The 13,755-nt window shown below is 30.5% G+C and overlaps 1 protein-coding gene and 1 long non-coding RNA gene across 2 annotated transcripts; one reads left to right on the forward strand and one right to left on the reverse strand.

The window, feature by feature from the left end:
- Positions 1 to 1,543: 1,543 nt before the first annotated feature.
- Positions 1,544 to 7,355, reverse strand: LOC124374843. The gene is made up of 2 exons (XR_006923618.1): positions 7,220 to 7,355; positions 1,544 to 1,608 (listed from the first exon to the last, which is right to left on the reverse strand). It is a non-coding gene; the product is annotated as an uncharacterized LOC124374843 (long non-coding RNA).
- Positions 7,356 to 10,372: 3,017 nt separating this feature from the next.
- LOC124374841 (transmembrane protein 69-like) lies at positions 10,373 to 11,324 on the forward strand. The gene is given in 2 exon segments (XM_046832986.1): positions 10,373 to 10,649; positions 10,651 to 11,324. Coding segments are annotated over 2 exon segments (657 nt in total). The 5' UTR covers positions 10,373 to 10,400; the 3' UTR covers positions 11,059 to 11,324.
- The last annotated feature ends 2,431 nt before the right edge of the window (positions 11,325 to 13,755 follow it).

The raw sequence follows: 13,755 nt of genomic DNA on the forward strand, positions 1-13,755 counted from the left end.
TCTTTAAATTTTTTCTATTTAAAATGGAGTTCTTGAAAGAGTTAAATGATTATTGGAGAATGTAAGTTTAAAGAGTATAAGAAGTAAATGAATTGGAAGAAAGGAAGAAACATAGAATCTTGAATTTGGAGAAAAATGAAGGATAAATTCGGGTTTACAATAATTGCCGAGTTGGAAGATTGTAAAGTACACTTGCCGAACAGATTTTTGACTGTTTTGGATGAGAAAAAGATTAAAGAATTAAACAAAAATGAAAAATTACACTTGATTGTTACTGGAAAGAAGACTATTAAAGATAAAGAAATTATAACAATTAACTTTGTAGAATAAAGTCTTAACTCTAAAACTTGCAGTCCCTCCCCACGTCATAGTACTGTTTTGATAAACCATAGTTGGTGTCTTTCTTCATAGGAATCACATGGAATATTATCTACAGTAATACCTTTTTGTTTCACCACAAAATGTGGCTATATTCTATAAGAAAAATTCTATAATGCTCTTTAATGAATTGTGTTGATAAATCTTGATACTCACAAAAATTCCTAAGAAATTCATCAATTAAGTCTTGATTATCTTGAAAGAACGTATAATATGGGAAAAATGTTCATAAAAAAACGATGAAAAACTCTCTGTTTGTTTATTTTTTACTTTCTTTTCAATATCTTTCGTAATTATATTAAATATGTAATCCCTTACTTTTTTAGTTTTTTGCCGATAGTAAAACACTCCATTAGACGTTTTTTCTGCAAAAGACTTTACAAGTTCTTTGAATTCTGTATCATTTAAGGAAAGTATCAACTGTTCTTTAAAATGTTTTTTGGTAATTCGTTGAACTCGTTAAAATTGTCTTTTCTTTGTAAAGTTTTTGAAATGCTAGAAACTGAAGAGAGCTTGGTGAGTTCATGTTGTTTATTTAGTAGAAAAGTTTTTTATTAAAGTACAGTATGTTTTTAGTAAAAATGTTTTAAATTGATTAAATTTTATTAAGATAAATCCTTTATTCCGTAGCAGATTTGACAACATTTTACAAAGCACAGCTTAAGAAAGTAGAAGCTCAGATTTGGTTAATTTTTTCATTCCACAGAGTAGATAGTAATGTACCGATCGCTTTTGGAGACGAACGACTGTAGATTCGGTTATTTTTTCATTGAGATTTTGCTGTGTTATTTCTCAGCTTCCTTTATGGTACATTGAACTGTATTTTACATCGCTTTTTCGGTCGGCTCCGAAAGTGCGCCAGGAACCCCATATTAACTATCTACTGGTGTATAGCATGACCTACTGCAGGTTACAAGGTTATAAATAAAACTTGGTATAGTTTCCCAAGACATAGCAAAAACAATGATTTGATTAAACTCTGTACTTTAGATTACTTGCAATGAAAATCAGCAAGTTTCTTCAAATTGGTATAAATATGACATGGACACCTAACTTACACCAAAGAAGAATCAAGGTCCTCTTCATTAACTGGTTGGTGTTAAAGTTGGCATTTTCAAAATACTAGATTTTTCCTTCAACATCAACTTCAGACTTTTTCTTTTTATGTTTTTTATGTTTGTGTTTTCTTGTGCTTCTTTATTGGCGTACCCATAAGCAATCCATCACCATCTGTAAATTGGAACAAACTTTAAAATAGAACTATATAAAATTCATTTATAATAGTTACTATATGAGTTATAATAATAACATGGTGGTTTGAGAGGTTATTAATATAGATTTACTATTGACGTTACAGTAATGAAACTAATGAACTGTTCAATCTTCATGACTTTAAATATTTACAATCAAAACCAATCAAAATTATAGATACTTTGGTATTATCCTGACACCACTACTTTTGAAAGGGTTTTTCTTAGTGGAGACTTAAGAAAAACTACATTATTAAAAAAGAACAGACTTTTATTTGAGTTACTGTGATATTACATATTATTATGACGATCAGTTCTAGTTTTTCTACCTCCCAAAAGAAAGCGATATCAACGAGGAGGCCACTCTTTTTCCTATCTACTAATTGTTATTACGCGATATAAGTAGATTTAGGTTAGGTTATCATAAAATATCTTACTAGTAGTACCAAAGTTTAAAGATAACTACTACAAGCGCTCACGTGATCTATGCTTGATTTGAGTAAGTTACTATCTCGAGGGATAATTTTTCTTTTTTTCACCAGAAGTGAGGGGTGAACTTTTCTGATGTCAGATCACGTTGGACGATCTGGCACTTGATCTGAGGTCGGAAAATACCAATCAAAAATTCCCCTGGCAATCGGTCTAGGGAAAAAAACATCACTCAAGGTAGTACCTAAATTCAAGCTCATATCATAAGAGCACTCATTAACTTTTTATAATATTATGTATTTACCCTACTTATATAGCCGAAAAATAGTAGATGGTGACAGAGTGACTTTCTTCTTGCCAAAATTACTTTCTTTTGGGAGGCAGTCCACCATAATGGACAATGTTAATTTTTCACAAACAAAGTTTTATTACTAATAATGTAGTTTTAGATTTTTACATCTCTGGTAAGAAATCGCTTCCAAAAATAGTGGCCTCCAAAAATAATATGAAAGTACCTAACCCAAATTCAAAGAACGATAAAAAGCCTACAATAGTTAAATTGTTGGCTTTATGTATAATATTTGAAAAATAAATTAAAAATCTAAAATAAAGTATTAAAATTTACAACAACAGGAAAACATACTTGCACATGCATATACATACGTGCATAAAAAAAAACACACAAACTAATCATTAAAAAGATATGTACAAGTAATCAATTAATATTAGTTTTATAAAACACTTCAATATATACACTAATACAAATAACATTAAAATATACACACACATTACAGGAACTTTTATTTTAACATGGCGATTCAGTTCTATGCTATGGCAGCCTACATACAAACCTATAAAGGATTATGTGGATGCCTACTCACATATGGCCACTGACTGGAAATACATTTTTTTATTTGTGTTACCATTGGTGATTTACTTATAATATCGCTTTATTACACCAACCTATTAAATATTATGTTGTTTTATAACTCTAGACCAGTAACGACTTCAATAAAAATTAATCTGAGTCAATCTATATATGAAATGACCCAGAAAAAATTCTCAGGTTGCTTTGACCAATTGAAAAAAAATTTGTACATGTTATCCCTTATGACTCAGCAGTTCAAACAGAAATTTTTAAAATTTGTTATCTTATTCCATTTTGGAGAGATAACCATTTTTGTTCAGCCACACCGACCAGTTGTTGCATTTACAGTCATTAGCAAAAAACTAAATATCTCAAAAATGTGCAATGCTACAGTTATGACACATATATACCAGCTTTTTTCCACCTAATAGCTTTAAAATCTCTCCCCAGTATGCAATCAAATTTTCCCTACTTTTCAGGATTGAAAATTCATTGTGAAGGAATGAAATGCCCAAGCACAGTACGAATACTTGCCAAAATTAGGTAAATAATTCTAAATTATATATTAATTTGGCTGCAGTATAGTAAGAGGCCACTACTGCAATTGTATCAGAGTACCAAATTAATCAATTATTAGAAATACTTACACCATCAAATACCAAAAGATTTTAATTACAGTTACTTAAAAATTAATGTTTTATCAGCTCTTTTTAATGTATTAAATAACAATATTGTTCCAAAATTAATTCAAACAAAGTGTAATCACTTATGGTATTTGAGTAATGGACGCTAGTATATTGTGTTGTGTCACTAGCTGTTTATCCTTAAAAAACAGTAAAAAGTAAACTAAAATGTTAAAACTGTTTTGTTATGTTTACATTTTATAGATACACAATAACATAGCCTAGATTGTTTTTATTCATCAATAAATTATTAATATTTTAAAATTTAAAACAGTTGAATTATGATATAATTCGAAATATATATAAACGTAATTTGTTGTCAATATTTTTGTTTCTATAGTTAGATAACCATACATATGATTCTATTGTGATGGTGGCCTCTTATTATACTGCAGCCATTCATTTAAAAAAATGAAAATGTCGTAAATTTTTAAACTTAATATTTATAGTTGGACAAAATTTAAAAAAAAAACTGATTTTTATACATAAGACCCAGCTATATAATAGTAAAACTAGAGTAAAAATGTCGGGTAGGGTACGATAAGCGGAACCCGGTTTTTTTTTATATCAAAATTGGCAAACAATATTACTTAATCATAACAATCGATACTGATTTAATTATTTTGAACAATTAACCTAAATAATCTATATAAACAGCTGTAAACACTTTTAAATAATACATGTAAGTGTAATGTTTCAATTTTACATGTAAGTAAAATTTTATTATTAAAAATGGCAGTCGATTTAAAAAAAAACTACACAGCATTGCTTTGAAAGATAATAAGACATGTTTTTTCTTGGCTTCAACATGTTGGACTCATACCGAAAAACTCATTATGTGAAATTTGTGGGAAAGAAACAACTTTAACTGTGAGAGGAGCAAAATATGGTTGTCTTTCAGTTTTCCCTAATTTTTGGTTATAATTTTTTTTGTTTTTTTTTTTAACCCTTTGCATGCCAACGTACCGGTATTACGGCCGTCGGCCTACTCAACTGAAAATCGCCCAATCGGCCGTAATATAGGTACGTCACGTTTTTCGCCTATAACTTTCTTATAGTTCATCTTATTTGCCGCGAACTTTTGACTAATCGATAATCGATTAGTTGCTTTGCAACCACAAAGTAGTTAATTCCTTTATGGACTGTTTGTTTGGTCGTATTTGAGCTTCGCAGCTGTTGAATTTGTTTGGTCGAGATTGAGGTTACGTTCGTGTTTTGTTGTTGGGGCATTTTTTACTATGCCCCCTTTATTAGAATTCATTGGTACTTTGGGATTATACAGACCACACCCAGACATGAATCGTTATTTGACATTTAGCTTCAACTGATTAATAGATTAGCGTTTTAGAACAATATTTCGTCGATATAAAACAGGAATTGTCTTATGGCAAACCCCCTCCCCATCCTCAGACAGTTGACATTTAGCTTCTACTGATTACTAGATTAGCGTTATAACAATATTTCGTCAGTATAAAACAGGAATTGTCTTATCGCAAACCCCTCCCCATCCTCAGAGGTCAATAGTCGAGCGGTGTAGTAGATAACGTGATTGCAGAGTCTCACCCCCGCCCGTTCGCTTTGTTGTACTTTCGTATTTTATACCCCTACAATTTCTCCAAAACACAAAAATTCAACAAAAACAAACATTACCAAACAAAAAAAACTAAACTCTTTATGAAAAAAAAAACAAAACTTGTTATTATTCTTGATCAAAACTTCCGCCACCCAAAATGCGAGTGCCTCCGGCCGAAGGTGCTTCCGAAAGCTCGCGCTGATGTCAACGAAAGAAAAACATCCCTCAGTTAGTATCTATCAGTAAATATAATTTCTAGAAGGTCTGATCAGAAATATAAATTGAATTGTAATGGAAAGGCCAATTATGTACTGTGCAAAAAACTTAAATAATCATGTGGATGCCGCGCGGGCCTGCCGTAATCGGGATTCTCGAGAAAGATAAGATAACACCACCACAATACCGAATCACAATACCTGGAAATGCTTGTTGATTGATGGAATGTTAGTTCTGTTACTCAAATACATCGTTTTATAACGTTCTAAGATCATTGAAAAAAGTTTAAGCGAATCTGACCTCATTAACACAATTGATAATCTTTGTAATTTTGTAATTAAAAAGTTATTTTTTTTCGTTCTACAATGTTTTGTTTATAATATATCTATAAATTTATATTTTTGTGTTCTTCATACTGGGTGTGGTTGGTATAATCCCAAAGTACCGATTTGTATAGTGTCAAATATTGATTTGTGAATATAGTGTAACATTACATACAACGTCATGCAAATTACAAAAACTGTGGCCCGTGGCACATTTAGTGAAAAAATCATAACTGGACTTCTATATAAGGTAGGCTTTTGAAATTTTGTAATTAAGTTAAGGGTTAGATATACTTTACTAGGATATAACAGGAAATCAGCATAAATTTTTTTTTAAACCACTTATTTGAGCTAAAAAAAAATGTTTTTTGGAAATTTAAAATTTTTTTTTCTTAATTTTTAACTTTTTTATAAGTTTAAATTACATTTATGCAACTAAAAATTTACCAACAGAACAAGGGCATTTCATAAGCAAAATAATGGTAAAAAAATCATCAATATCTGTTAAAAAATAAAAAAGTTATGATACATTTAGTGAAAGCTTGCAAAACTGCTGAAAATGCCCTTGGCGTTTCTGGGTAGTACTTTTGGAAAATGGGCTGGCATGCAAAGGGTTAAAGAAGAGACCGATCCCCTTTTAAGCCTTATTCTGTCCGTCCTCATGGGCCACTGGCCTGTGGCGGAGTATCTTGTCAAACAGAATAAGGGGGAGAGTCGATAGAGTACAAGGTTTGATGGTACTGATAAAAAGTACAATGGTCACAGACAGGATTTGAACCTGCGCTATCTCTAACTCAGACCCAAAGTCCAACGACTTAGACCGCTCGGCCATCGGCAACTCCCAGTGATTTGTTTGATCACTGTAAATATTAAATTCATATTTTAATTTAAAACGTATGATTGTTTATTGAGGACTATAGATACTTTTATATTGATTGATAGTCTAGGATTTGAGATGCGAATATTAAGATATCGATGATTACATTTCCTTCGATACAAAAAACCAGGTCCGCTTAACGTACCCTATCCAAAATCTCAAATTTGGTATTTGATTCTGTAGCAAGTTATGAATTTGAAACATTCAGAAAATAATAATGGAGCTTGAATTTTTCAAAAAGCAATTCAGGTACCTTGTATAAAATTTTAGATCCTGATTACGAACACTATAACAGGCCTACAGCTTGTTCAGTTTTCTTTTTGTATAATTAACCAAGGCCAAGAGAACAGCCTTTCAATCCTGAAGAAAACAACATGATTAGCCCTTAGTTTTCTGAGGATAGTCCCATCCCAACCAACATCAGCACTAAGGTAAACTTCAGAACATGATACTTCATTTCCTCAGGCTTGTTAGATTAGCTGTTACCCATGCAAGGTTAAACATGCTGGTTTGCAAATGTGTTTTTATTTCCACTGCCCACATATCATCTAAGCATGCCCAATGATTATATGAAGTTTTATTCAAAATGTAGGATATATGTCATACAACTAAAACTACAAACCCAAAACTGCTTCTTCTTCAGTGCTCCGTATCTTTCCTTTTCCCCATTAAATTTGACTAAACCCCTCTATTTAAAAATGAATATTGTACAAAACCTTTAGCAGTTGTGCAAGTAAAATACAGAGTCCAATCTAAAATTACTGTTCTTTATCACATGACACAATTTATTACAATGTTTACGGTTTAGGTTACACAATACTGCATCATATGAGTACAATACAATACATACAAACAATGAAATGAATGATGAAATCCCAACTAAAATGTCAACAAAATAGTAAACATGCATAGATTATACAGAACGTGTTCTATCCATGAATGAATAGTGAGACAGCTGATTAAACATTTGCTTTGAATGTACATTAAACCATTTTCTTCTTTCCCTTTTGGCCTTAGTATTTATACAGAGAAGCCACAAGAAGTTGTGTTTGTCTTCTAAATTGTATACAATTATAGTACTTCTCTCACTTAGAAGAAGTCACAATTAATTTCCATTGTGTAAATTATTAAATTTGCAAAGTACAAGTCAAGCACAAACCACTGTCCATGTCGGGAATACTACAATAATTGAATAATAAATATATTCTTAGGGTTATAATGTTACTAAGAATATTATGATATTTTATACAGTATATTATTGCAATGTCAGATAGACTGTGACTGATCTTAACTATAACAAAGCAATAACATCACATATAAAGAAAAAACTAGCTATATATAGGATAAATAACAAATCAGAAAACACAACTATAAATAAATAACTTAATACATGAATAGAAATAAGATGTTAACATCAACGATAAATAGCAGATTATAACTTAATAGTCAGTTAATTAATACATTACAAAAAGTTATTTTTAGATATGTACATTGCAGATGTGTGCGTGTTAAGTTTTTATGCCATTACCAAGGATTACTCAATTTTGCCGTGTGGACATTTGATCTGTCTTTTTAAAATCTATATTCTTCATCTGGAACCGAAGATTTCACATTCACTCGGTCTCAGAGGTGTAACTAACCTCCTAAAATGTTTTATATAATATATTTATATATATTATATATATATATGTGTGTGTGTGTGTGTGTGTGTGTGTGTGTGCGCGCGCGCGCGCGCGCGTGTGTATATAGCTTTAATAAAACAATTATTAAACATAAATCCTCTCTTTATTTCGTCTAATTAGACTTTTTCAAGAAAGAGAAAAGATTGAATAAACATTAATATATATATATATATATATATATATATATAATATATATATATATATATATATATATATATATATAACATCAATCCAACTAGTTTAAAAATCCAGCAGTTCAATGTTATACTTTAAATTATATCTATTTAATTTATTTTAAGGTGGAATTATTTAGATAGTTCCATAATACCTAGTGTAGTATGCTCTTCAATCAGATTCTCATCAAAGCCTTGTAACCTTGTTTATTATAATACAGGTATGGTGTATTGTTTCATATTTGATCTACTAATTGAAATAATAATATTATATTATACCTATTGTGAAAGAGATTTTACACACAATAATTTTGTATTATTATTTTTTTATTCGAGCAATACTCCGATAATTTTAATCTTAATCTAGTTAGTTATAATATTTGTGTAAAATACTAAGAACTTTCTATGTGTATTTTTGTACAGTCCTGATAGAAATTGTTGATGGTTTTTTTATTTTTTATGACTTAGGTGAATGTATAAATGGAAAATCCACTGTTTATACTTATACCAAATCAATGTAAAATCCAATAATTGCTGTTTGGTGATATGCCAACAAACTAAAATTAAATCCTGAGAATGGTCAAGATTTATCTCCATCTCTAAATAGTAGGCAACAAAACAATAGCTAATTTAACATTTTTGGGCATTGTTATGCACTTGAAATAAAATCTGACTTACAATAAAATAGTCATGTTGACCTGTTGTATTCAAAATAGTCAAAGGTATCTACATAAAACCGATCATTGAAAGGTACAGTATGTCTTGAACAGGCCCGTACTCAGACATGATTTTTCGGACAATATTTACCAGTACCTGGGCTTTCAGGGGGGCCGAGCTTAGCCCCGCCACACGTTTATTTGAAGAAAACATGTCGATAATTGGCGCGTGGTGTCAGGATATGACGGGGCATGGCCGAACATCTTTTTCGGGGCACGCCAAAACTGAGTTTGTGTAAATATGTGTGTGTATAAGTCATCTAGCATATGAGATTTTTTGTGGGCTCATTCACTTGGGTGATGATTAAAAGATTTTTATTTTACAAAAAAGCAAATAAGTGGAGCATCTAGTCAAGCTCATTCCAAACCTTTGTTTGTTGAACTGGGTATTCTTTCATTATCATCTGTGTATATACTTTCAAATTTATTTGATAAAACAACATTTTTCCAGTTTATAAATTAAAGCCTGGTGCATATAGTTATCCTACTAGAAATAAAAATATTGTAATTATTAAACGTCACAATAATACTCCCACTCAATTATTTCCATCTATTAGTTAGGTTTTCTAATGCACTGCCTACGAAATTGCATGAACTGTCACTTTTAAATAAATAAAAAAACACACTAAGGAACTTTTATTTGGCTTGCCTTATTATTTTTTCAAATTTCAACTTATTTTGTAAATTAAATTATTATTAATTCTTAACATACTAACTTTGTGCTGTACACTATGTTTTAATATAATAACTCATACATTATTTTATTTCAATAGCGCACTCAGTACTTTATGGCATGCACAATTATTGTACATTGATGTGTAACTTTGATTTAATAACATATATTGGTTTTAAATACAAACTATGAGTTCAGATGGTAAAACGTATTTTTCTTAGCGGTTAGATTCTGTCTGTTTGGGAAGAAGAAGGGAGACGATCAATTTACCAAATTAGTATGTGTTAGAGGTTAGTTTTAAATCGACGTTTGATGAAAAGTTACTGTATTAAGTTAAAATACACTTTGATTGATTCATCACACAGTTCATAAAAAACAATTTTTTCTTTGGTTCACAGAATCGCTAGAGTAGAGTAGTTTAAGTGATGTTTAAAATTATATCACACGTATCATATAGGTGCATTTAAACTACTTTGTTAATTTGCTGTTAAAACAAACAATAATATACTAATTTTGGTTGTAAAATCTTATCTAAGAAATTTAAAAACTATAAATTATCATGTTTTTACAACTTTCAAGACAAGTAAATGTGCAGTTATGTCACAAATATTTACCACTGGTTGGTGCCTATTCTGGGGCTTGGATTCAAAGGGGAGAAAAGTACAATTATTGTCACTATCCTCTTAATAGAAGTTTCACTACATCAGTTGTCAGTTGCAAGGAATCGTATTTGAGTGAAAAAATAAGGAAAGAAATAGACCTATCAGTGTTCAAAAGTGTTGATTTTAAAGAGTTGAAAAGTTCTCCGTTTTCCAGCTATAGTGTATGGATTTGGAGGAATTATTCCTTTTGTTTTCCCTCCATTGTATTTCATTGTTGGGTCTTACAGCCCATTTTTAGCAACATCTCAGTTGTTTTATGGTGCAACAATATTAGCCTTTGTTGGTGGTGTTAAATGGGGAAATGCCTTGGCCAAAGATAACATTTCTCATGATCAAATGGGTGTGAGTGTAATTCCATCTCTGGTAGCGTGGAGTTCCTTGTTAGTTCCTGAACCTCTTGGATTCTTGATTGTCTCATCTGGCTTGTTGGGTGCTCTTTATGTTGATTTGGTGTCCAGTAAATATCCTCCGTGGTTTCGTGCTATGAGATCAACATTAACAGGAATTTCAGTCTTTTCTCTTATTACTACGTTATTATGTCACATACTACATTAAAGAACAATATTAGGTAAAGAACAGCTGTAGTCTAATAGTACTGTTAATCTACACACTTTTTTTTCTATACGTTGAAAAAATTATCAATTCGTTAGATTAAATTCATTAGTCTAGTTAGTTTGTCAGGTTCTACATATTATGTTAAACTCAATTTTGTAATATTTTTTTAAAGAAAGGCCAACAAAATTAATCTACAATATTACAGTTTATCCTAGTTGGTGTTTTATTACAATGGTGGTTTTCTGTATCTAGTTTTTCTAATTGTGGAATTTAACAAAAATATATAAACATTTAAGGTTCCTCTGAATCTTGTTTTGATTGCTGGTTTAAAATTTTTTCACAAGTAAGTATCAAAGTTATATCTTAGTTATTTTTGTCATGTTTGTGTGCTTTTTAATCATAAATTGTGGTTTATTATTTATTTTGGTACTTTGGGATTATACCTACCACACCCAGACATGAATCGTTATTTGACATTTTGCTTAAACTACTGATTACTAGATTAGCGTAGAAACAATATTTCGTCAATATAAAACAGGTAATTGTCTTATCGAAAACCCCCTCCCCACCCTCAGACAGAGGTCAAAGTCGAGTGGTCTAGTAGATAACGTGATTGCAGAGTCTCGCCGCCCGTTCAGGCTGGTGCGTCGCTTGTTGTACTTCCGTGTTTTACCTGTACATTTCTCCAAACACAAAAATTCAACAAAAACAAACATTACCAAACTAAAAAAACTAAACTCTTTATTGAAAAACACTCAAAAACTTGTTTTTTATTCTTGATCACACTCTGCCACCCAAAATGCAGGTGCTGCCCAAGCCTGTGCTGATGTCGACGAAAGAAAAACATTCCTCGAGGTAGTACCTATCAGTAAAATATCAAATTCTAGAGGAGGCTGATCAGAAATATAAATTGAATTGTAATGGAAAGGCAATTATGTACCATGCAAATCTTGTGATGCCACGCTCTGCCCTAATCGGGATTATCGAGAAAGATAAGATAACAGCGACAACAATACCAATCACAATACCTGGAAATGCTTGTAATTTTGTTATTGTTATTAAACAGTTGTTTTTTCGTTCTATCATGTTTGTTTCTATAAATTTATATTTTTGTGTTTTTCATACTGGTTGTGGTCGGTATAATCCCAAAGTACCTTTATTTTTTAAACCTCATAGGGTAGGGTACGATAAGCGGACCCGGTATTTTATATCGGAGAATGTAATCATCGATACCTAATATCCGTATCTCAAATCCTAGACCATCAATTAATATAAAAGTATAGTCCTCAATAACAATCATATGTTTTATATTAAAAATATTAATTTAATATTTACAGTGATTAAACAAATTATTATAACAAAAATTAGGAAAACTGAAGACAACCATATTTGCTCCTCTCACAGTTACAGTTGTTTCTTTCCCAAAAATTTCACATAATGGGTTTTTCGGTACGAGTCCAACATGTTGAAACCACGTAAAATATATCTTATTATTTTTCAAAGCAATGTCGTGTATTTTTCTAAAATTGACTGCCATTTGAATGATCAAATGTTACTTAAAATTGAAATATTACCTTACGTGTATTATTTGAATGTGTTTATAGCTGTTGATATAGATTATTTAAGTTAACTGTTCAAAATAATTAATCAGTATCGATTGATTATATCGATTTTTATGGTTAAGTAATATCGTTTGCCAATTTCGATATATAAAAAACCGGATCCGCTTTATCGTACCCTCCCCACCTCATATAGCAGTCTCCTGATAGAGTGGAATATGATGACCCCGGTTATTATATTGATAGTCAATTTTTCAACGAACAGTATTTTTACACTAGAACCAAATTGATATTATCCAATGTTGATTAATTAATTTTAACAAATAAATGATCCGGTAGGGTACAATAAGCGGACCCACCGGTTGTTTTATATTGAAGAATATAATCATCAATACCTAATCTTCGCATCTTGAATCATAGACTATTAGTTTCTATAAAAGTATCTATAGCCCTAAATAACAATAATATGTTTTAAATTAAAATATGAGTATATAGGAAAACTCATAAATAAATAAGAAATTACATAAATAATAAACGAACCAGAACAAAATTGATCAAACAGGAAAAACTCATAAATAATTATGAGCCACAATTTATATGGTTTATGTCATAATTATTAAATTGTTTATAACTATACACACGTAATTATATATTATTACGTTTGTGTATAATAATAATTATTATTGTTATATACACACGTAATCGTATATATAATAAAGTAAACATTTTAATAGATTTGTTGTAAACATGATTTTCATTTATAAAAATTACAGTTAGCCTAGGATAACTTTAGAAAAACTAAATGAAATTGTTGTGTGAAATTGATAAGGTATAACAGTCCTAAATAGTTAGCCAAAGGAAAATTTTTGTGGCATCTGATCGGAGATCATTGTGCAGAGCATTCTCCTGAATCAGGATGCTAATTCTGCAGTGCCCACTGCTGCAGACTGAGTCCGACCATAGTCCCACCTGCATATTATATAGCCCACTATATAATACATAGCTACTATATAATACATATTATATAGCACATAATACATATGTATTATAATGTATATTATAATACATTATTTTCAATAAATTGTTGGATTCCATAAAAAATACTAATTATACAACAATGTTTTCTTTAAAAAGAAGA

Source organism: Homalodisca vitripennis, unplaced genomic scaffold (assembly GCF_021130785.1).
Source record: "Homalodisca vitripennis isolate AUS2020 unplaced genomic scaffold, UT_GWSS_2.1 ScUCBcl_10457;HRSCAF=19354, whole genome shotgun sequence".
Lineage (NCBI taxonomy): Eukaryota > Metazoa > Arthropoda > Insecta > Hemiptera > Cicadellidae > Homalodisca > Homalodisca vitripennis.